Source organism: Callithrix jacchus, chromosome 10 (assembly GCF_049354715.1).
Source record: "Callithrix jacchus isolate 240 chromosome 10, calJac240_pri, whole genome shotgun sequence".
Lineage (NCBI taxonomy): Eukaryota > Metazoa > Chordata > Mammalia > Primates > Cebidae > Callithrix > Callithrix jacchus.
This window is the reverse complement of record NC_133511.1, coordinates 65285191-65311299: the sequence shown is the minus strand read 5'-3', so window position 1 is coordinate 65311299 and position 26109 is coordinate 65285191. Positions and strand designations below refer to the sequence as shown.

Genomic DNA, 26109 nt, shown 5'->3' with positions numbered 1-26109 from the left:
TCTGACCTAATTCAAACATGACTGTTTGGGGCCAAGTCTTTTAGTGTGGACTGCTGATATGCATAATAACAATCTCAGAAGCATATTGAAATTTCAGGTTCCTGGGCCCAACCTTAGAAACTCCAATTTAGAAGGTCTGAGGTAGAACCCAGGATCCTGAGTGGGGTCCAGGATCTGCACTATAAACAACCACTCCATGTGATTCCAGTGCAAGCGGCCTGGACCACTTGAGAGAAAGCCTGCTCTGGCTCAGGGATTCTCAGACTTTAAAATGCCAATGGGGGTCTGGTTAAAATGCAGTCTGACCCAGTATGCCCAGGGCAGGACCTGGAATTCTGCTTTTCTGTTAAGCTTCCAGGTAAAGCTAATGCTGTATCCCCGGAAGGGACCTTTCCTTGTTCTGTTCATTTTCTCTGTGTGAGATGCCACCATCTACTTCATCTAGCACACTTCTACTCAATCCCCAGAGTCCCATTCAAACGTCAGTCTTTCAGGAAGCTTCTTCTGGTCTGCATGTCTATTTCAGAGGTCAGTAGTATGCTGGAGCCAGTTCACAATGGCTCCAGAGAGCCACAGCTAAATTTTCTGGAATTTTATGAGCCAGTTATTAAGCACAACCATTATAAAAATTTATATAAATATATAATTAAATAAATTACATTAAAATTAAAGCAACAAATGCTCAAAACTCATCCTTTCCTAATTCTTTCAGCACATTTGCTATTAGCTGCGCTCTTGAGGTGATTTCCATCTCCTGCTGCCTTAGGGTGGAAATGCTACACAGTGATGTGCTTCCGCAGAGCTCTTCCCGACTCCGTGATCATCACTGTCAGGTCGGCTGATTGAAACTGGCTATAGTGGGCATACTGACACCCTGGAAATCAGCAAATGCTACAAATCAGCACTAGGTCTATCACTCTGTTGACTGTCTAGATTTAAGAAAGTAATGGAGTAAATGTTAATAGTGCAGATTAGGCTTAAAAATGGGTTGTATCTGTAGTTGTTACATTGTAAATAGCATTAAAAAATGAGGATTCTTGAATCTTGAATCCAAGATTCAAAACTATTATCTGATTGAGCAAAGAAACCCTCAACATTGACTAACAAGTAAAGTTCTGGAATATGTCTTTATACATCTTCATTGCTTCTCTCTCACCTTCTCCTTAATACAAACAAAAATATCAGTCAACATATACATCAGGCTCTCTGGTTTTGGCACAGAAGCAAGACAATGAAGAGAACATCCCATTAGTCATTGTTTGGAAACCCTTGCCATAAACACACACTGCGCTTCTGTGGTGTGCTAAGGCCCCCCACTTTCAGAAGTTGACCTGTGGCAAATGTTGCTACCCTGCTAAACACAAGAGAAAGTATAGCTTAAATGCCAAGGCTAAAAGCTGAAATACCACTGCAACTAGTTGAATGAGACACCTAAAAATTGTGCACCACAGACCTAGGCATGGATTCCATAAAGGAACAACTAAACCCAAGAGGGCAGCCACTGCAGCATCCAGTTCATCTCAAGGATTTAAATGATTAGTCAACACAATAAATGGTCTGGTTAAAAAAAAAAAAGGTCAGAACTACACTTGTTTGTTAATAATGTAAGTGACTTCCTTGCTAAATCAAATAGTAATCAAGTCTGTATTCATAGCTTATTTTGTGATACTATTATTGGCAGTAGAAATATAAAAACTGATAGTAGACTTTGCAAGAAATAGACATAATGTGGTAATAGGTATTTGGAATTTACTGTAAAGAATACTGTGTATTTTTTATTATTTGTAAATTGTGTGTTCACATCCATCGAATTACTAACATTTATTATTATGTATGTCTAATATATATATGTCTTTTTTCCTGGAGAGCTGGTTATTCACATTTGCCAGCACACTACTGCAGATATCTCTTTTTTGTTTTTATCGCAGCCCCGTCTTGCCATGTTTTATATGTTTATGAGCCTATACTATAGATCCCTGATTTACATATTTGTTTCTTCATCCAGAATGAAGGCTCCTTGACAGCAGGGACCCTGGACTTTTTAGCTTTATAACCCCACTGATTAGTAAGGTGCTTGGCACAGAGGAAAACCTTTGCAAATGTAGAAGGCAAATCTCACTTCAACCGTGAAGTCTTTTCTGACACTCACAATTGACAGAACTAGCCACTTCTGCACATTCACGGCAGTTTCCACACATCTCACAACTCGGAAAAGCCTCTTGACTGTATATTGAACACAGTGATAAGAATAAATGCTATTCTTATCATAAATGAGTACATGTTATGTTGCCAGGCACTTTTCTACGTGCTTTACACACGTTAACTCATTTAATCCCCACCCCTATGAGGTAGGTGCTGTTACGATTCTTCTCATCTTACAGATGAAGAAGGTGAGGTTCAAAGAAGGTAAAGAGCTCCTCCAAGGTTAAGGAGGACAGCTGGGATTAGAATCCAGGTAGTCTAGCTCTAGCCCTCAATGAGAGAATGGATGAATAGATGGATGATTTGAAAAACAGCCCCTCTCCTAGACAGTTTCTGATTCTATATATACTGGTGTGCATTTCAACATCTTAGAAAACAATTCTTATTCTTAGAGGTGCATGATTACAAACTTACTTTTCATTTTTTGAGGCCCTTCTCAAGGTTTGGGACAGGACAGAATTCTGCAATAGCATATAAATCATGACCATAAAGGGCAGTATAAGCTAGGGAGGGGAAGACACATGCTTCAGAGCACCCACTCAGGGAAGTTATGCCTTTAGTTATTAGCTGTGTGATACTGAGCAAGGTATTCAACCTCTCTGAGTCTATCTAACTGACAGAGTTATGAAGACTAGATATAATGTGCACAAAGCTGTTACCATTATTTTTACTACCACAACTACTGTTGCCAATAGTTACTATTTATGGTATTTATTTTGTTATGTGTCAGGTACTAATCCAAGCAGTTTATATAGTAATTTGTTTAATAACAATTTTTCAATAATAATAATAAAAATAATTTTTCATGGTAAATGCCACTATTATCTTTATCATCTCTTTATACCAGAGGTATTAAGTCACAGAGCCTGGATTCAATCCAGATGTGCCTGATACCAAAGTTTACCGGTTTATAATATTTATTCATCCACTACAATAGACTATGACAAAAGCTTTGCAATATTGTACTGGTATTCCTACACAGTGATACAGGACAAAACTGAAGAAATCAGAGGAAGAAAGATTGCTAAGGCAGAGACAATATTGTCATAATTTGCAGATAATACTACCATTTATATAGAAAATTCAAGAAAGAAAATTTGGCTGACTAAGCTAAGCTGCCCTCTCCCCCACAAAAATGCACAGAAATTCTGCGTAAAATATAATAAAACTCTTTTTTACACTTATAGATGAGCTCCAAAGAAAAAGAATCTTCAGATGCAGGAAACCCTGAGTCAGAGCAGTAAAGGCAGTATAACGGGAATATCAAGGCTAAAAGCTGAAATACCTCTGGAACTGGTCAAATGAGACACCTAAAAATTGTACACAACAGACCTAGGCATGGATTCCATAAAGGAACAACACCTAAACCCAAGAGGGCAGCCATTGCAGCATCCAGTTCATCTCAAGGATTTCAATGAAGGCACCCCTGAGTTAGAGCAGTAAATGTGAGAAGTGATTGCACTGCTGCTGAGAGGGCACTTTGGACCCCAGTGTCAGCTCTCATGGCAAAGCAAGGAGAAGAAACCCGGCCTTCTGTAGAATGGGGAATGGGAACTGAAACTCTTTTATGAAGCAGGGCCACAGAGGTTGCCCCCCTATGTAATGGAGTCACTGGCCCAGGGAAGTCTAAGGATATCCCTTTCCATTAAGGGTTCTGGATCTGGGTGGGATGGTGTCAGGGAACCTGCCACTATCCATTAGAACCCTAAGTGAGAGTCACGCATGGGTGTGGAATCCCTATGTGCACTACCCACAGAGCACAGAATTTCCAAGCTGAGAAATTAAGGTAAAATTGAACCCCAGACCACTGAAACCCTGAAATATATTTCTCAGGAACTAAAGCACAATTGCTCCAGAGGGCCATTTTCACAATCCACAATAAAAACTTAAAACCATATGAAGAAATGATCTGCCATGAGGATTAGCCTCCAAAGAAGTTGAGATAACATCTAACCTAAAAGAGACTATAAAATAAATGTGTTTAAAACATTTAAAGACTTAAACAGAAAAAGAAAGCATAGTGAAACAATAGGACATGATGAGAAAAGAATATGCATATTTGAAAAATCAAACAACTTCTAGAAATGAAGCATCACAGAAATTAAAAATTTAGTAATGATTAATATCCTATTTGAGAGAATTAGTGAAAGACTGAGAACATTTCCCAGAATTAAGCACAAATAGATAAAATATATGAAAAATAAGGAGTGGTTTAAAGACAAGGAAGATATATTGAGAAGAAATAAAATATGTGTCATGTAAGTTCTAGGGGAAAGAATAGAGAAACAAAGAGAGGCATTATTCAGGGATATTGAAATTCATGGAATTGAAAAAGTTACATGTCTTCAAATTCAGGAAAATAACTAGTCTCAAGCATGGTCTGTAAAAAAAAGTCAGTACTTAGATGCATAATAGTGAACTGCAAAACAGCAAAGACAGAGAGAAATCGTAAAACAAAGAGGAAAGAGTCCATAGGAAGGAAGAACAATTAGAGTGACAGAAGACTTCTCACAGGCAACAGCAGACACAAGCATACCAGAGAATAGTATCTTCAAAGTGCTGAGGAAACACTGTCTTTCTAGAATTCTTCGCTCAGTGACACTATCTCTAAAGCTGAGAGTGAGATAAAGAAAAGGACATGTTTTCAGCAGAAAAGAGTGGGATTCAGGAAGCAATGGCTGGCTGGATGTGGTGGCTCACGCCTGTAATCCCAGCACTTTGGAAGGTGGAGGCAGGTGGATGGCTGAGCCCAGGAGTTCAAGACCAGCCTGAGCAACATAGCGAAAGACCATGTCTTAAAAAAAAAAAAAAAAAAAAGGGTGTGGTGGCTCACGCCTGTAATCCCAGCACTTTGGGAGGCCAAAGCGGGCAGATCACCTGAGATTGGGAGTTTGAGACTAGCGTGACAGGGAGAAACCTCGTCTCTACTAAAAATACAAAATTAGCCAGGTGTGGTGGCACATGCTTGTAATCCCAGCTACTTGGAAGGCTGAGGCAGAATTGCTTGAACTCAGAAGCTGGAGGTTGCGGTGAGCTGAGTCCATGCCATTGTACTCCAGCCTGGGCAACAAGAGTAAAACTCCATCTCAAAAAAAAAGGATGAAGCAATGGTGAGTAAAATATTAGTAGATATGTGGGCAAGTCTCAATAAGCATTGGGTAGAAAAATTGTATTACTAATTATTTCTAAGTTGAGAACTTATGAAGTAAAATATAAGAAAAGAAAACCATGGAAGTTGAGAACAGTCGAGCTTGATTAATTTGAAACTTTTTTTTTGAGACAGTCTTGCTTTGTCACCCAGGCTGCAGTGCAGTGGCATGATCTTTAGCTCACTGCAACCTCCGCCTCCCAGGTTCAAGTGATTCTCTTGCCTCAGTCTCACGAATAGCTGGGATTACAGACAGACGTGCGCCACCACGCCCAGCTAATTTTTGTATTTTTCGTAGAGACAGGATTTCACCATGTTGGCCATCTAGCCTCGAACTCCTGACCTCAAGTGATCCACCCAACTTGGCCTCCCAAAGTGCTGGGATTACAGGCGTGAGCCATCGTGCCCGGCTGAAACTTATTTTTTAATTCTTATTTAAAAATAAGAATAGCTTCTAAAAAAAAAATCACCTGACCAAAAAACTCCACATAAATGAATATGTGACTTCCACAGAGAAAGGAATACAGAAAAATGTAGTTCAATAGAAGACAGAAATGCATCCAAAAGGAGCAAAGAAAAATCATGATAAATAAAAAAATCAAAGATAATCAAAGGAGAAAATATTAGAATTAATAAAATAATTCGGCAAATTCTCAGGTAAAAGACATGACAATCAACGCTGTTCTTGTATACTACAACAACCAATTAGAAAAGATGACAGAAAAAAACTCATTGATAATAGCAACAGAATCTAGGAAATGTCTAGGAAGAAACTCAAGGAAAAGAGACCTTTTCGAAGTATATCAAAGAAGACTTGAGTAAAGGGAACAACATCTTGTTTATGTATAAAAAGACTCAGTATTATAGAAATGTTAATACTCAGATTAATCTATAATATTAACCTGAGGCCAATCAAAATCTCAACAGTATTTTTTTGCAGTACTTGAAAAGTTAGTCCAACACAAATATGAAAGGATAAATGTCCGAGAAAGACCAAGACACTCTGGCCGGGTGTGGTGGCTGACGCCTGTAATCCCAGCTCTTTGGGAGGCCAAGGTGAGAGGATCACAAGGTTAGGACGAGATCAGTCTGCCCAGTATGGTGAAACCCCGTCTCTACTAAAAATACAAAAATTAGCCAAGCGTGATGGCATGTGCCTGTAATACCGACTACTCAGAAGGCTGAGGCAGAATGGCTTGAACCTTGCTGATTGAACCTGGGGGGCAGAGTTTGCAGTGGGCCAAGATGGCACCACTGCACTACAGCCTGGGCAATAGAGCAAGACTGTCAAAAAAAAAAGAGACAATTTTGAAAATGAACAACCAAGAGATATCTGCCCTGTTAAAAATCAAAGCATATTACAAAGCTATGAATAAGTGTGGCTTTTTTTTTTTAAGAAAAAGACGGACCAATACAACAAGACAGAGAGCCCAGAAACAGATCCAGAAACAAATGAGGGAACTTGCTATATGATAGTGGGAACTTTTTTAACGAAGAAAAAAAGAATGACCTGTTAGACAAATGATGGATTTGGGATACTTGACTTCCTACATGCAAGAACAGGAACTTGTACCCTTCCCACATTATACATAAAAATAAACTCCAGATGTACTACACATCTAAATGTAAAAAACACATTTTAAAACTACTAGAAGAGGCTGGGTGCAGCAGCTCAAGCCTGTAATCCCAACACTTTGGGAGGCCAAGGCAGATAGATTGCTTGGTAAGACCTCATCTCTACCAAAAATAATTTTAAAAAACTAGCCAGCTGGGGTGGTGCACGCCTGTGGTCCCCGCTACTCAGGAGGCTGAGGTGGGAGGATTGCTTGAGCCTGGAAGGTCGAGACAGCAAGGAGCTGAGATTGCACCACTATACTCCAGCCTGGGCAACAGAGTGAGACTCTGCTTAAAAGCAAGAAAACAAACAGAAAACTATTGGAAGAAAATAGTGCCTTTATAATTTCAGGATAGTGAGGCATTTCTTACATTAGCAATAAAAAATAAATGATAAAGGCAAGGTCTACATCCATTGAATACATTAAAATGAAAAATTTCTGCATGATAAAAGATACTGTAAATGAAAGTAAAAGACAAGCCACAGAAAAAAGTAGTAATCAGAATCAATGTAGACAAGTTAAAAAAAATAACACCTGAATAGGACAATGGGAATGGGTAGGAATGTGTACCGCAATCCTATCATCATCATCATTACCGTCATCATCTTCATCATCATATTTCTCCCTACTATTGCAGTAGGAGCTGACACAGAGTAAATCAGCATGTCCCAGCCCCTGGACTTGGTATCATATCCCCAGAGCCTAGCTCAGAGTCTTGTTTGTAAGAAGAGCTCAACAAATATGAATTGAATGAACAAATGACTAAAGTAATGCATTCTGCCAAGGGCTTGCAAAGAATCTCATTCTCACAAATGCAGCTTGGATTGGGACTACTATGGTGTGCTAAAAGGCTCCCGAGAGAATGGTATTGTTAGATTCGATTTTTAGAATCACAAAGCCTGTCTCCAATTCACAGCCTGCTTTTGGCTAGCCCTGGAGGAATGCTGGACCAGGGCTTCAGTGAGGTGTCGTAACAGACCCTCAAGGTAGAGCTCTCTTCTGTGCTATTTTTGGGTGCTAGATCCCTGCCTGTTGATTATCTCACTGTGTTCTTTTAATACCACTTATCCCTTGTCTATTTTTTTTTAATTCCTTGAAGTAGCCCCTAAGGGAACCCTACACAAGAAATGGTCATAGTAGCCAGAGACTGATAGTATCTCACAATGGTGACTCCTGTACCTTGATTATTGGTTGCTACGAGAGATTGGTTGGTTATCCGTTATATATAAAGACAAAGAGACTCTTATATGTACATCAGATTCCTGTTGCTATTCAGTTGTGGGGAAACAAGAGAATGACTATGTCACTTTCAAAGAATGAGTGATGTGCTTAATAAGGCACAGTTAAAACAAGCATTCTATGCACTCTGTTCAGGCAGTTACTTGCTATTTAAATACAGAATCTGAAACTTGGTAACACAATATTCTGTCCTCAATAACCTAGATCAGAGAGATTGGCAAACTACTGCCTACCAGCCAGTTCCAGCCCTCTGCCTGTTTTGTTTGCTGTGAGCTAAGAATGGTTTTTGTAGACGAAAGTTTGCAATCAATCTGATGAAAGGGAACACTAACTTTGAACCCCAATTCAGCAAATATTACCCTAAAAAATTCTTCTCATTTAGCAGAGCTGTATAAAAGATTATATTCAATAATTATTATATTTTGAATTTTAGCAACAAAATTTTGGGGGAATTTGTTTTCTCTCGTTATTTAAGTACTTAATAATCTTAATTTTGTGTCTTAGCCTGCAAAGCCTACAATATTTACTATCTGTCTCTCAATGGGAAGTTTGCCCACTAATGGTCTAGACTAAAGCTATAAAGCTTATCTTCTGCCATGTCACTTCTTACACTTGGAACGCTTGTTATATGGGAATATCCGTGGTTCTCCACATGCATGTCTAGCTCTCCATGCCCCAGCTGTCCCTTCTGCTGGAACCTGCCACTTAACCTCCCTGCCTGCCTGATTATTTGCTTGCTGATATACTAATCCTTCTAGGTCCAGCTCAGATGCTGCCCTCATTTCTTAAGTCTTCTCTGACTTTTCAAGCTAGAATTGATATCCTCTACTCAAAAAGCATGTGACATCCCATAAAACATAATTTACTTTGCTATAGTTAAGGTGTTCACATCCATGACTGCCTTCCTTCCTATACTGCAAGTGTGCTCTAGGCAAGAAGTTACGCATATACAGTAGGAGATTGACAAATGTCTGTTGAAGGGATGCATAGTTGACTGATGCACTGACAGGAAAGGAAGAAATAATTAATGAAAAGCTAACCTGACTCCTGTTGGAAGGGTGATCTAAACTCCAAACTGATGGTGTGACTGTTGTTTCTACCAGTGACTTACGCCTTTGCTCACCCCCGGGAAGGAGGGCACTCACCACAGCAAGGCTGTGGTAACTTAAAAGGATGGAGAATTGTGTGTTGACACACATACTACAGTAAGTAGGTATTTAGAACAATACTGTGAATCCATCTTGAGAAACCTTGACAATACTGTCTTCTCGAGTCCTCAGGCTGTGGGGCACAGCTCTGCTTATGGGCAGCAACACTCCATCTGCCATCCCTACTCCTTCTCCTCTGCTTGCTTCTCTCCCACCCATGTTACATCCATGATGCCTCATTTTTTTCTCCCCCTGTACTCTCTAAATAGAATCTCAGCATCTGAATTGCTTATTTAATCTGGTGGCTCACTCAATCCACAAGGGAGAATTTGGTCATCAGGAAGCTCTGAGAAGAAAGGCAACGGACACAATCACTCACTGAGAGTCATTCTTCAAACACTGGTTGAGCTCTCTTCCGTGCCAGGCCTGAGAAGGGAATAAAAGGACAAGGCCCAGGATCTGCCCGCAAGGAGAGCAAGCTGAAAGGACTTTCTTGTACATCCCTGAAAAATCATGTGAAAGATGACAAATCCATGGGAGGAATCCTCGGGGCCCCTGGGCTTTTTGAGGCAATACAGGCATAATGCTGTCAGAGTGGCACAGATTTATTTGGCTGGCAAGTCATCACAATCCAAGGAGGAAAATTGTATCTCAAGTTTGTACACAATTAACCCATTCTCTGACCTGTGGCCCTTAGATGCCACCTAAATCCAGACTTTGGCAAAAATTAGATAACATCACTTTACCAAGCACAGAAACATTTCTGAATTCATTTTCAGAGCAAATTTAAACTTGTTAAAAATCATTTTTTTCTAATTGCTTCCATTACAGTTCTAATTTCATGATTCTTATTTTACTCGTGCAACGAAGAATTTTCGTGTATACAAAGTGGCAAAAGCCAGGCCTCTCCATATAATTCATATTTGCTAGATTAAACATGGTGACTCAGATATGCTTAATGGACTAAAAATAGTCATAGAAAATCTTTGCTCTGAGCATTTAATGGTTCTTTACCCAGAAATTCAGAATGTGTGCAATGAGAAGGGCAAAGGACCTCTGTATATTAGCCAAGTAGTACTCAACGCACCAGGGACAATGACGATGAGGATAATTGCCATTTATTGAGTGCTTACTATGGGTGAGGCACTATGTTAAGCACTGTACGTACATCACTCATTCATTTGTTCAACTAATTAATATCTATTAAGCATCTATTAAATACCATGCACTAAGCTAAGTGCTGGTGGTACAATGGCAAATAAGACAGGTAAGAGAGTAACAGACTTAATGGAATGTTAAGTCTTCCAACAACTAACATCATATTAGACAACTAGATATTAGTGATTCTGTTTTACCACTAAGGAAACAAAATCAGAGAAGAGTGACTAAGTAACTTGCCCCAAATCATATAGTTAATATGTGGTAAGCAGAGCTTGAAACCAAAGTCCCAAATAAAGCCAGACATCAGAGGCAAGCAGGAATTATAAGAAAGTATTGTACTTTTAAGTGCCCTTCTGCATTTTTATCTCATTGATAAAGACCTCTAGGAAGGAATTTATAGTTCCTAATCTTTTTCCTTCCCAATGGAACTAACTCCTAAGCTTTTGACACACTGTACACATACACTCCTCCAGGAAGTGGTTCACGACTCAGACCAGAAACACCCTTTCCTCTACATCTCCTCAATACCCTGTGCGTATTTCTATTCTTGCACTTACTACTATTACTATACTTTTGCAAAATATGCCTTCCTCCCACTAGACCAGGAGCTCCTTAAGGACAATGGCTAGATGTAATTTACCTGCGTACCCTAGGATAGCGATTCATCTGAGATGCAATAAGTGTTTCCTGAATAAGTAAATGAAAAACATTCATTGATAATCTACTCCATTATTTCAGTGATAATAATAAAAGTAGCCAGCACTTACTATGATGAGTATGCACGATGTATGCGCATTATTTCCCCCCATCTTCATCATGACTCTGTAAAGTCACAACTGTGTAAGCACCCACATTTTATTGATGAGAAAAATCAAAGCTTTCCCAAGATCACACAGAGTTTAAGTTAAGATGCATGATTCAAACCCTGTTTTGATGGGCACTAAATTCTTCACAGGACACAAGGACACCTTCCCGGACTCATACAACCATTCCTTCTGACAATTTTCTGACAGTTGTACCCCTAGAGAACCCTGGCTCCCAATTTTTACTCTCACCAGGACGTGCCTGGTGCTTTTAGATACAATACTTGCATCCATATTATCTCCCTCAAAAGGTAACAATCTACTGCAAACAGGGTTCATGTGCTCTTCACCTTGAATCTACATAGCCTAGAGTCCCAGCCTTGGCATGCTCTTAAGATGTTGCATTGAACTCTGAGTAAAAATAATATTAAGCCCACTGCAATATTACTATGGAATTAGGATCAAATAAATCCAACCTAATTCCCTGCTTTTATAGTATAAGCCTCTTTCTCAATGGACTAAAAGCCCTGAAGGATAGAAAGGATTTAGAAAGAAGATGGGAGGAGGGCATGGGGAAAAACTGTGAGCAAAATCCAGCAGTAGTTTAAGTGTGGGGCTTGTGGGGCCCAGTGTAGGCTGTTATTTGGTCAGAGCACCTGCTGAGGCTCATATGATTTTAATGTGCAGCCAGGGCTGAGAACACCCAAGAAAAAGCATCAAGTGTGTGCAGGGAACAGTGGTCAAAAAAGCTGGAAGCATCAGATGGCTCAGATCCTCGAAGGCATTGACTGCAGGCCAAGGTGCCTGGGCCTTGCCCTGGAGGAGAAGTGAATCCATTGAGAGTTTAGGACAAGGAGGGGTGAGACTACCAACCCCTTTTCCACTGCAGAAACAAGGCTAGTGGAGGGAGATGGTATGGGCTTAGCAGAGTTGGGGAAAGACAGCATAAAGGCTGAAGTTGGCAGCAGCCCTCCCAAGAATGACATGTTGGACTAGGGGAGTATGGGGGGACTTGGCAGGGGCCTGCTGGAGCTGCACAAGCAAGACACAGCTGTGGCTGGAATGAGGAGAATGAGATTCCTGAGCCCGCTCAGACACTGACTGTTTCTGTAACCTCAGTCCCCACATCTCCCTGACTCTATTCTGCACCTTTACAGATAGAGATGTTTACCTTAAAAGGTCATTATGAAGTCTATAGAAAAATATATGTTAAAGCACTTGGCACAGAGTAAACACTCAGCAGATGAGGTCGAAACTCAATGATGTCTCTGTTCTTTCTAATATTCTGCTCTTTTGCTTTTCTGCCTTGATCTACCTTTTGCCTAATTATTATGGTTTGATAGGGAACAATCCGTAAGGGCTAGGAAGCTTGCAAAAATGCACTATGCACTCTAGGATATGCCACAATGTGGGCCAGCTTTTTGAAGTAATTGCACGAAATGGACAATGACCACAAGGGGACAGCTCAGTGGAGGAGGCATGGTTTCAGGGATGCACTTGTGGTGAGTTTTGTGGCTTGAGGCCTGGACACAATTTTCCCACCAAAAGAGGTTACATCAGGCCTAATCCTGCAAAAGCCTCTTCATTCAGTTTGAAAACAAATACCCACTGACAGTGGACTATGCGAGGATAAAGGAAGGATAGCAAAGATAATAACGATGTGTATTATGTAATACACAGCATGGGTAGCTCCTGTGTGTAATGTTCAAGACCAGCAGCACGGGAGGTGGGAGATTGAGACCGCAGTGAGGCCTATGCTCCTGCTCTCTTTCAGACAGGAGAGGCAGGCACAGACGAGAGCTCATCCTTTGCTGACTCCTCCCACCCATATCAGAGATATAGATGCTTATTGGCCATTGACCTCAGCATTCTTTTCTTTTCTTTTTGAGATGGAGTTTCATTCTTGTTACCCAGGCTGGAGTGCAATGGCGCGATCTCGGCTCACCACAACCTCCGCCTCCTGGGTTCAGGCAATTCTCCTGCCTCAGCCTCCTGAATAGCTGGGATTACAGGCACGTGCCACTATGCCCAGCTAATTTTTTGTATTTTTAGTAGAGACGGGGTTTCACCATGTTGACCAGGATGGTCTCGATCTCTTGACCTCGTGATCCACCGTGCCCAGCCGACCTCAGCATTCTTTTCTTCTCACCTTCTCTATCCCCCACCTACCCTAATGTCTATGGGTTTCATTCTCACCAACAGGCTGATGTTGTCTGTTATCTTCTTTTCTGTTCTGCCCTTTCTCTGAGCTTCAAGCTCTATCTCCATTTAGTTCTTTTGTATTTTGTTTCTTATTTTTTGTTGAGGTATAACATACAGAGAATAAAGTCCATAAGTCTCAATTGTTTGTATGTATAAACCCGTGTCACCACCACTCAGACAAAGACATAGAACATTTCCAACACCTCAGAAGATTCTCCTGTGCTCCTTCTCAACCTGCACATATACAAGTTCATATATGCATTAGATGCAATTTCTCCCTACAAGAGCAACAAAAATTAACTCTATACATCTTATCTTCTTTGTGGGTTAGTCTTGGTTAGCACTGTATTTCTGAGAGTTAATTACCCACCTAACTCCCAGAGATTTACCATTATTCCAACATTTATCACCATCAATTACTTTGCCTGTTTTTGAACTTGGTATAAATGGAGTCATTCAGTAAGTGCATTTGTATCTAGGATCAATTTTGTCACCCACTAGGAAGCTTTTGGCAATGTCTGGAGATGCTTTTAATTGCCACAACTCAAGGTGGAGAGGGGTGGGAAATATTACTGGTGTGTAATGAATAGAGGCTGGGGATGCTGCTAGACATCCTACAACGCACAGGACAGGCCCACAACAAAGAATTAGCTGGTCAGTAATTGATAAGCCCTGTGTATCAATCTCCTATAGCTACTGTAACAAATTACCACAAACTGAATAGCTTAAAGCAACATAGATTTAATATTTCACAGTTTTGTTATTCAGAAGTCCAAAATGGGTCTCATTGGAAGCTCTAGAGGAGAACACTTTCTTTCCCTTTGCCAGCTTCTAGAAGCGGCTTACACTCCTTGGCACATTTCCTTCCATCTTCAAAGCCAACAACCGCCAGTCAAGTCTTTGTCACACTGCATCACCCTAATATGACACTTCTGTCTTCCTCTTTCACTTACAAGGACTCTTGTGATTACACTGAGCCCAAGTGAATCCAGGTTATCTTCCAATTTCAAGGGCCATAACTTAACAACATTTGTAAAGTTCCTTTTGCCATGTAAGATAATATACTTGTAAATTCCTAGAATTAGGATTTGGACATCTTTGGAGGGGGGATTATTCTGCCTTCCATACCCTGCTATATAATATTCTGCTGTATGAATATACCACAATTTATGTATTCTATTGTTGATGGGCATTTGTGCTGTTTTAGTACTTTGCTACTAATAACGCCACTATAAACACTCTTATACATATCTTCTGCATTAATTTCTGTTAGGTAGATACTTGCGGATGGCATTTCTGGGTCATGGTAAATGTACGCTTAACTTGAATAGATAATGCTAAAGATTTTATAATGTGGTTGTACACATTTACACCCTTATCAGCAGTATGAATTTCCGTTTTCATTCTGTATTGAACATCTCCATGTAGGCCTTCCAAAGACACCCCAAACTCAACTTATCCAAAACTGTGCTATCTATAAAGCTCAGTGTACACCATCTTCCCCCAAGACATCCAAAGCAGGAACCCTGGAAACATCCTAGACTCTTCCCTCTTCCTTTCTGCCTACTTTTATTTAGCCCCTATTATTTTATTCTTTTCAGCACTTGCTTACATTCTATTCTTGCTGGAGGGCTTCATCATCTCTCACCTAGACTACAGTTTCTTCCCTGGACTCTGTTCCCAGTCTCATCTCTCCAGTCCATTCTTCCCACTGCTGTTAAAATCACATTTTCTGAAATCTAAAACTGAACTCTGATTCTCCTGTTGCTTGTAGGACAAAGGATCTAGCCCCAGCCTGCCTCCCTCTTTGGCCGCCTGCCATTCTGTCCTTATGCAGTGATACCTCCAAGTTCTGCCCGCACAGAACTGCTTATGATTTCTCTTCTGGTACATTTACTCAAATCGATCCATTCTCCCATTTCCTGCCCACTCATCTCTCAAGACTCAGCCTACTAGTCACCTTCTCTACTGAACTCTTTCCCAACACCCCTCAAATCAGGCAGACTTAACCCCAGTCTTCTTTGTGCTCCACCATGCCCTGCACAGACATTTTATCAGGGCACCTATAACTTTTCAGCAGACTTGTCTATGTCTGATAAACACAAGCCTCCTGAGAGCAGGGACCACTTTGTCATCCAGGCACTTAGTTCAGGAGCCGACATAGATGTAAATAAACATTTACTGAATGGAAGCTGAATTAAGAGAGTACATATTAATATTACATGGAGGAAGTGCGGAGTGTAGAGAAAGGCAAGCATAGACAAAGTCTGTGCTTTCAACAGTCTTAAAACCTAAAGGGGCCAGGTGCGGTGGCTTAAGCCTGTAATCCCAGCACTTTGGGAGGCAGAGGCAGGCAGATCACCTGAGGTCAGGAGTTTGAGACCAGCTTGACCAACATGTTGAAACCCTGTCTCTACTAAAAATACAAAATTAGCCAGGTGTGGTGGTGTGCACCTGCAGTCCCAGCTACTTGAGAGGCTGTGGCAGGAGAATTGCATGAACCCGGGAGGCGGAGGTTGCAGTGAGCCGAGATTGTGCCACTGCACTCCTGCTTGGGCAACAGAGCAAGGGGGGTCATAAGCTCTAACAGGGAAGTAACCACATAGTTTCTGCAGAGCTACTGTAAAGATTTCAGGAGGAAAATGTATCTAAGGTTTCTAGCCTTCTGCCAGGCACATACTAGGCACTAAATTAACTACTACCATTATTATTTTTTTTTATGGTGAAATTAGACGGTTTTTAGTTTGCTGGTTCAGGGCCATGTTGAAGTTATCTTCATTCAGCAGAGAATGAGAAGCTCACCTATTTACATTAATACGGTAACACAATTTGTAAAGCCAAAGCAGCATTCTAGAAATAGCTCCTTAATCTTAATGAACTTTTGTTGATTTATTTTCGTTTTATATTTGGAACACTGAATTATTCTTAGTGATTGTTGATTTAGAATTATCACTGGCTTGACATTTTTTTAAAGTTCGTATATGCATTAGATGCAATTTTTCCCTATGAGAGCAACAAAGAATTAATTGTGTATATCTTATCTTCTTTGTGGGTTAGTCTTGGTCAGCATTGTATTTCTGAGAATTAATTACACAAAGTTAACCAATGATCTAACAAAATGCCTCAGTAAAAATGTCCAATCAAACATAAAACACTACTGAGTTCATGTGTGGTTTCCATGACAAGTTTCTCTCCTGGTTTTCTTCCCTTCCCCCATCACTCCTCCTTTATCTTTTTCATGGATATCCCTTCTGCTGTCAGTACTCCAAATACACGTATCCCCCATGGCTCCGTTTTCTGTTGGTTAACTTTCTCTACTCCTTTTCCATGGATAATTTTGCCTCTTCCCATTACTTTCATAACACTCACAAGCTGATCGTTTTCAAATCTATATTTATAGCCCAGAACTCTCCCTAAGCTTTCAGATCCATTTACTTAACTGACCCTCAAACACCTCTTGTTAGATTTTCCATAGACCACCCAAATTCTATATATTGACAAGTACTTCAACTTTCACTTCTGACTTTTTTTCCACCTCTGTATTCCCTGTTCCAGTGACAAGCATCACTACCAGCTACCAAAACCAGAAACACAAGGGTCATCATCCTGGGTCATATCTTCTTCTTTGCATCTCAATTGGTCGTTCAGATCTGTTGTTTTGTACCTATATTATGTTATAAATCTCCAACCTCACAGCCATGATTAAGGCTTTGTCATTTTCTCCAAATTATTTCAATAGCCTCCTTATTGGCCTCCCTTTCTCCACTCTCCCCAGGTTAGCCAGTCAATGGGAGCTTTATAAAATTTGAATCAAACCGTGTTGTCACTCTGCTTAGATTTTTTCAGTAACTCATTATTGTATATAGAAGCAAATCCACACTTCTTTTTTTTTTATGGTGTTAATACTCTGTTTTTTGTTTTTGTTTTTGTTTTAATTTTTATTGGATTTTAGGTTTTGGGGTACATGAGCAGAGCATGCAAGACAGTTGCGTAGATACGCACAAAATCCACACTTCTTAGCCAGGAATATAAGGCTGTTGAAAAGCTGACCTATGCCTACCTCTCAGAGCATAAAAAGAAAGGGAATAGTAAAAATAATAGTAAAATTTACTGAAAAAAGAGATGCTCTACCAAATCAAAATTTTATTCTTTGAAAAAACTAAAAAAACAAAACAAATCTGAACAAGACTAATCCCCCAAAAAAGATAGAAGGCACAAATAAATATTAGGTATGAAAAAGGAGACATAGCTACAGGTAAGAAGAGATTATTTTTAAATCCACAAGATAATGCTATGATCAATTTTATGTCAATAAATTATAAAATTAGAAGAAATTTACATTTTTTCAGAAAAAATAAATTACCAAAATTGGCTCAAGAAGAAAAAGTGATTCACTGGATAAGTGAATCACTACTAAAGACATTGAATTAATAGTTAAAAAAAAAATCCATGAAAAAGACAACAGATCCAACAAGTTTTACAGGAGAATTTCATCAGATATTTAAGGAGCAGCTCTTCTTATATAAACTTGTTTTAAATAACTGAAAAGGAGGGGAATCTACCCATCTAATTTTATAGGTATAACTTTAACCCTAACAGTACATAAGGCCAATATAAAAAAGAAAAAATTATAGGCCAATCTTATTTATGAATATACATGCAAACATTTCAGATAAAAAATAGCAAACCAAATTCAGCATAATAAAATGTATTTTTATCTAAGTTAGATTTATCCCAGGAATGCAAAGATGGTTCAATATCAGAAAAAAAATCTAGCAGATTAAAAAAGAAACACCATAGGATCATCTCAGTTGATACTGAGCCTTCAATAAGAGAAAAAGCATTCAGTAAGACTGAACAGCCAACTAATTTTTAGAAACCCTAGCAAATTAGGATAAAGAGAAATTTCTTAACCTTATCTTATTAAAACATAAAGCAAACCTCATACTTAATAATAAAACTTTAGAAACTTTCCCACATCCCAAGACAAGGATGTTTGTTATCACCTACTATTTGAAAACACACTGGATGTCCTAACCAACAGAGAAACACACACACAAAAAGCAAGATATGTAAACCTTGGAAAGGAAGATAATACATTGTTATTTGCTAAAAACTTACATTATCTTCACAGACAATCCAGCAGAGTCTACAAACAAAACTAATTAGAAAGTGTGATAAGATTCCTGAATATAAGATTAACATACCAAAATTAATGCATATGGATGATAATAAATTATAAAACATAATAAACTCTTCACAATAAGAGCAATAATTAAAAGATAGCTCAGAATAAAATAAAATAAGATAATGTGGTGCTAACTCAGACTGACGGAATAGAACAGAGAATCCAGAAATAATATCTAAAGATATGTGACCCTTATGTGATAGAGGAGATATCATAAGTTATTGGGGAAAAGTAAAGCTTTAAAAAAGAGTGTAGGGATAAACGACTTTCCATATAGGGAAAAATTAAATCCCTACCTCGCTCCATTCATAAAGACAAAATCTAGTTAGATTATCAACAACTTAAATACAGAAATAAAACTTTAAAACTGTATACACGTGTATATATATGAGTATATATGTATATGTAATTTTGTGGAGAATATTACAATATATAAGTGAAGAACATAAAAGATTAAAATAAATGTCAAGCTTTGCCATGTTTGCATATGGGAAAACTCAATAGCTTAAAGATGGTAAATCTCTCCAGGTAATTTTTTCCCAAGTAAAGCTTGCATTCATCTGCATCAAAATTATCTAGAGTGCTTGCTAAAAATTAGATACCTGGGCTCCATTTTAGCCCATTGAATTAGTATGTATGAGGATATGGCCCAGGAATCTGCATTTTGGAAAACTCTCCAGGTGATTCTTTTGTGTATTAAATTTTGAGAACCATGACTTACAAAAGTAGATCATAACATGAGTTGTACACTAGAATCACTTGAGATAGTTTTTAAAAAGTTGGTTGCCCAGGCTACACCCCAGACCAATGAAATCAGATTTTCTGGGCAGGGCACCTATGCATCAGCCTTTTGAAAGTTCTCCACTGATTCCAATGTGCAGCCAAGGTTGAGGACAACTGTCCTGGGTGATGGTTGATGTAGAGTCAGGTATATAAAGTTTACTGCCCTTCTCCGTTTGAACATTTGCTTCTAGTGCTAACCTGGTAAGATTTGGACTTTAACTTGACTAAGGATGACACAATTTTCTTACATTAAAATTGACTCATTTATTTGGTATCCCCACGTCCTTGTCTGGTACCTGGTACTTGGTGATCATTTTCTGAAAAAAAATTCAACTAAATGAAACTGACTCTATCAATATGTAAATAAATAAATTTTTCACCAAGCCCTAAAAATTCCATTAGATTCAACAACTCTATATGGCACTTAGGCTGTGAGAGGTCCAGAAGTGAACAAAATACAGCCTTCTCTTTAGGTGTTCATGACCTGGTGGGAGAGACTGATATGGACAAAAGTATTTTACAACCAAGCAGACAATGATGAGTTCAAAAAGTAAAAAGGGAATAGAAGAAAAATTAATTGCTGGATCTAGGAAGGCATTGCTGTAGATTCAGTAACCAAGATTGACCTTGAGGCATTGCTGGGATTGACCCATGAGGAAATTAGGGAAATGGGCAGTTGGGGAATGGGACAGTTCTGCACAGCATAAACTAAGTCAGATGGGCCTTCCTATAACCTTCATGCAAGGCTGGAGGGCAGACATTAAAAGCTCCTTTTCTTTCTAACTTCCTTGTCACTGCTCTCATTTTTCAAGCATTTCACCCGGTTTATTAATTCTACCTCCTGGTGCCTCAGCTGGTTTTTTTCTAGGAAAAGTTTCTCATTAGCATTTCTATAGGGAGCAGCTGCTACCCTATCTATCCCTATTAACTGATGACCAGGGCAATAGGGTTGACTGGGAGAGGAATTTTAATCCCCTCCTTATGACTCATCTATTTTCTAATTGAGAATGTCAGGTCTAAAGTCACAAATGGCTTCCCAGTGAAATCCATCCTTAACATTAAAAATGGTAATAAAGACATGCTTCTCAATTTTACATCATCTATGTAAAATGAATGTGTCAAAAATTCATCAAACTCATGTTTGTGAATAATCTTAAAGCTATCTCAGATACTACTTGAATGCAAAAATCTCAGGCTAGTATAAATGGATTGGAAATTAGATGAGCTGTTGGATAGGAAGGGTTCTCAAAACCATAACGTCAAAGGATATCTAATGTTATTTATGAGCGTAAATTATAAAGTAAAACAATGAGCATGTATAGGATTCTGAATGTTGAATGTATATTTTATGTGATGGACTGTGTGTCCTTTCTGTTTAAGCAGACTGTTCACATTGATGTCATGTGACAGATGTCATCTGTAAAGTCCATGAGATGAACCAGTCACCATGGTGTAAACACACCATAATTTATGAAGAATGGGAGAAGAAAAGCGATTGTAAATCAAATTATCATTGAAGTGGTACACAACTCAGCTTCTAAGGCAACATAAGGCCCATCTAGAGTGGACATGGAACATGTCCCTCTTAAATTCAAAAGACATCCTAGAATCATAGCAAGGAATTCCCTAGAATCAGACAATAGGGAGGGAAAATCAATGTTCTAGGTAAGCTTATAATTGCCAACCATCTGTACAGTGTATTTAATGTATTGACTATCTTATTTCTTTATAACTACTTTAAGACAAAGTGTATTTCTCAATTATTTGTTAATTTTTCCTCTGGAACAAAAAAATGTTAAATTTCACATCAAATTTGTCATGCATTTAAATTGTTCATTAAATAAACTGATATTTCTTAGCAATATTCATTCCCATAACATTTCAAAACCTTTCTGATTATCTAGCAATATAGTAATGCTGCCCCGCCAAAGTCATGAGTATAATTAAATTTTACAGATCTAAATTTAAATTTTTTTTGAGCTGTTCAAAGTTTTTTTTTGGCTGGGCACGGTGGCTCATGCCTGCAATCCTAGCACTTTGGGAGGCCGAGATGGGTGGATCACCTGAGGTCAGGAGTTCAAGACCAGCCTGTCCATCATGGTGAAACCCCATCTTTAAAAAAAAAAAAGAAAGAAAGAAAATAAAAAGAAACAAAGTTTTTCTTTGACAGGTTGATAGAATTGATAGGTGCTAAAAAAATAATCATTCTCACCAGCTGTGAGGGCATAACCATCCCCCACCAGTCATTTCCAGTCTGTGTATAATTTGAAGCATGGCATGTAAAGCATGCCATGCTTACTGCACAGTTAAGCTGTTTTTTTTTTTGTTTTTTTTTTTTTTTGAGGAAAAAGGTTATATGGAACAAGGTACAACCCCAAATCTGAGGTGTATTATATCTGAAGGATTTGGTCATTCCTTGACTGACAGGCCACTCATCCATAAACAAAGCAAGTCCTGCCAACTTGGAATCATAAACTGAGCAGGATCACCCAAGGAGGCTTAAGAATCTGGAATCTCTCTTGATTGGCAGTGACTGTATGGTAGTGAGAAGAGATAGCTCCTGCCAGTGGGTAATAAGGTCCAACCTGCCACAGAGTGCTAGAATGAGAGTGGGAAGACGAAGAGGCCAGGCCGGTAGTCCATAATGTTGGGCCAGACTTGGGTTTCTCAGGGTAGGAAGATCAAGAAATGAAATGCGGTCTTGAAACAACAAAGCCATAACAGAACCAGAAAACTACATCCTGGCTTTGTTTTTATGTATCTTGCTTGCTTGTTTCTCCTCTTTTCTTTTGCTCCCCACTTGGTAGCAGCATAAAAACATAGTGAACATTCTACCCTCTCATGGCTAACCAAGGAAAAGGATTTATGTCCTTGCTTGACCAAGAGCTCAAAGGAAGTGCTGTACTCCTGGGGTACCAGTGTGGTTGTTGTGATAGTAATAAACCAAGAGAGAGGTGCCAAGAGGGAGGTGGAATTCAGGAAGATGAGAAATGCAGGGGAAGAAGCTGGGGGACAGATTTTCTCTTCACATGAAAGATGTCTGAAGTGGTAGTCTTTCCTCAACCTATGAGAGAGTGTTGGTGATGTTCACTGGAGAAGGACATTAGTCTAACATGAAGCTAAATACAGAGTCTTGGCAAAGGACTAACTCTCTAGTCCTCCCCACCACACCCTCTTGCAGGAAGGAGACAGCAGGAAGCTGTGGCATTGATAAAGGACCCCATAAGCTGCATGTTGAATACCTCTAGCTCAATTGCTATTCATACACATCTTCCTGGAGAGACCCCAAATGCAATGTTACATGTCCAGAGTCAACTGTGTTGTTAGCTAATAGATATTGGTTGGAACATAAGGGCAGGATTGAGAGCTAAGGCTTCAGAAGTATATACTGGCTGGCTGAAGAGCAAGAAAGCAGACTGGAATGGCTGAGGCTGCAGCAGAGGGAAAATTCTAGAAGGAAAGAGAGATTTTCATGCTTGAAAGCATTCATTTGCAAAGAATTAAGTGTGCTGGAGAAAGAGGTTCTTGGTGGCAAGAGAATAAGAGACATCTGGAGAACATATAAGGAAAGGAGAAAGAAAGAAGATGCCTCAACAGCAGAGAAGGCCGGAGGCATCTAGGAAGTAGGATCAGAATAATAAGGCATCATGTAGAAGGTAGAAATGGAACCACGACGTACTAATTACCGCTATGTCCTAGGTACGAGCTGTTCTCCTGAATCATCTCATTTAATCCTCACAATGTCCAGTACAGTGCTTGGCATATAGTAGGCATTTAAAAATGTGTTGAATATTTGATAATAATTAAATAAAAATAAAATAAATATTTAATATTAAATCAATAAAAGCATGAACAATCCTAAGAGATGTCTATTACCAATTACATCTTACAGATAAGAAACAGGCCCAGAAAGGTTACAAAACTTGCCCAGTAGGTCACAGCTAGTAAGAGATAGAAGGACGATGACTTCAAAGTCCCAGTGGTGGAAGGAGGGGGGTGATTTGTAAAGATCCTGTGGATAATCTACAAAAAGGTGTGGTGCTTGGGTGTTGCCCAGAGACTGAGAGAGGGAGAAAAGAATGAAGGGCCAAGTGAACTGGGCTAGGGAGGAGGGGGAGAGGTCACTTGGAAAGAATTCTTCTTCTAGAAGAATGGGGACCCTGCCAGACGGAGGTGAGCTGGGTGGGGCCAGGACAGAAGCACAGCCTGTGCTGACATTGCAGTCTCTGTGGGCAGGCAGGGATCTGATGTGGGCGGGATGGAGAAAAGGGCTAAAGCGGTAAAGTGAAAGAGCCAGGCAGTCTGAGATGGAAATACTAACAGCTTGCGCGTAGGACAGGGCGGAAGGGAAGGCTTTGATGGGAGGTGGTCTGGGAGGCGGCTGAGGGGAGGGTGTGGCCTGGGACTGGAGAGAGGTTGCATGCGAGGCCTGCGCTGGGGATCGTGGGCCCCGGGCAGCCCACGGGGAGGGTCTGCGTGGCCACTCCCCCGCCCGAGCAGCGGCTGCGTCTCACCTGTAGGAGCTGCTCACGGTACTCGCCACCTCCTCGCGGATTTGCCGGTTGAGGGCGTCCGCCGCCGCGCGTCCCCTGCCAGCCTCGGGGCCAGTGGCCTGGACCTGGGCCTGGGCCGCGGGCAGCGGCGTCTGCTCCTGCCCCAGGCCCTCGGTACGGCGCCCCATCCAGGCGGGCCCGGCCTTCCTGCGCGTGTCGCGCTCGTCCGCCCCGGACGCCTTTCCGGCCGCCAGGCCACCCGCTCCGCCGGGGGCGGCCTCCTGCTCCCGGGCCTCAGCAGCGGCCTGCACTGGCCAGCGCTCCTGGCTCTGCGGCCGGCGCTTGGGCGCCCCGAGGATGGGCGCCGACACCTGAGAGGCCGCGGGGATCTGCACGGGCTTGGGGATCCACGGGTGGTCCCCGCGGCGCGGCAGCGGCCAGGCTCGGAAGTCCTTCTGGTACTGGGTCTCGCGCTCGAAGGGCGCGTCGGAGGGCTGGTACTCGCTGCGCGGCCGGCAGCTGGGCTCGGGCCGCTGCACCTTCCAGGCACGGTAGTCCTGCCGCATCACCGAGTCCGCGGGTCCGGAGGTGGAGCCCGAGCCCAGGCCCAGGCCAGGCCCGCTCCGGCCGGGACCCGCCGCGGGCTCGCGCTCGCCGCTAGGCCCAGGCGCTGGCCCGGTTGCCCGGGCAACTGCATCCAACTCGCCCTGGGCCGGCTGCGTCTCTATGGCAACCGTGCGCGCCAAGGCGGGCGCGAGAGCCGGCTGCGCCTGGGGCTGCGGCGGCGGCGGTGGCTGCGGAGGGGCGCCCGGGTGTTCGGTGGCCTCCGAGTACTTGGTGAAAACCAGCGGTACCGCGATATCCGCCTTGTCCAACTGGTTCCAGAAGCGGGCGATACAGCAGGCCCTCGTAATGCACGGCCACGCCATGATGCTCGCTGCAAAGCCGGCCCCCTCTTTCTTTTTGTGGTTCTAAAGCAAGTCTCTAATCTTCCTTCAGCCTCCTCCTCTTACCGGCCAATGTGATTCCCACCGTTTTCTCCCCCGGATCAGCCGGAGTTAGTTCGCTCTCCTCCGTCAGCTAGCACCCGGGGAGAGCGACCCTAGGAGAGTCGATAAAGTCCCTCGATTACCGGCTGCAAACGCCTTTGGGAGCGCAGTCTGCTGACGGCGCCGAAGGGCGAGAAGCGCGGCGTCCCCGAGTCCCTGGCGAGGGTGTCTGGGACGCGCCCCTCCCTGCGGCTGCGGCGGCGCACAGACCTCGGCCGAGCGAGGCGACGTGAGGAGAGGTGGCTGCAGGCTTAAGCCATGGCGCAGAGGAGGGGCCGGGCGGTGTGGCCGCAGGGTCGGCAGACCGGGCTCGAGTTTCCTTCCCGCTGGTGTCCGATTGCAGACGGCCACCTAGCAGGGATGGGAGGCCATCACCCCCGGCAGAGACCGAGCATTGCTGCCTCCGCCGCTGTCCGCGAGGATGCCGCAGCCGCCGCCGCCGCCGCCTCTTCTCCCGGGAAGCGACCCCACCCTTTTCTGCAGCTCTCAGTCTCCGCCGCTGCCGCCTCTGCCTCTGCTGCAGGGAAGCGGCCCCACCCTTTTATGCCGCTCAGCAGGGGGAAAAAAATCCAGGAACGTTGCGATGATTGAAAGAGTGCTGCAGGAAAAAAAAAAACACAAAACACCTGCTGTCGTCAGCGCGCGCTACTGGGAGTTTGCCCTCTCTCCCCACCTCCCTCTGCCCTGGCAGCTCCTCCCTCCTCTGCTCCCGGGAAACAGCAGAATCTGGGGCCCTAGTGGGTTCAAGTCCCAAGCTCCTGAGGACTTTCTGTCCTTGTGCTTGTCGCTTCATCCCCAGGAGTCAGAGACTCCTCTTTTGTAAAATAGGGCCAATTATTGGGGGGTGGGGCCTACTAAATTTTAAACCATGTTGGAAACTCCTAGTGAAACGTCTGTCCCAGAATAGATGCTTTGAAAAGGGGAGCTGCTGGTAGTCAAAACCGGCGGGCTGTGTGTGAGCCCAGTTTGGCTGCCTCCTGGTTCAAGTACTTGCCAGTCTTATACACAGGCCTTGCTCAGATGTGTGGGAATGGGAGCCCCAGGGCTGGTGGTGCCCTGGCGGTTCCTTTCCTAGGG

At 41.8% G+C, this 26109-nt stretch overlaps 1 protein-coding gene across 1 annotated transcript in view; it reads right to left on the bottom strand.

Moving 5' to 3' along the window:
- Window positions 1–25548, bottom strand: part of MAP6 (microtubule associated protein 6) — an 81768-nt gene extending 56220 nt beyond the window's left edge. The window contains exon 1 of the mRNA XM_009007417.4: window positions 24005–25548. Within this exon, the coding sequence (XP_009005665.1) occupies window positions 24005–24912 (908 nt within the window). The 5' untranslated portion in view covers window positions 24913–25548. The remainder of the gene's footprint in view (window positions 1–24004) is intronic.
- Window positions 25549–26109: the final 561 nt, after the last annotated feature.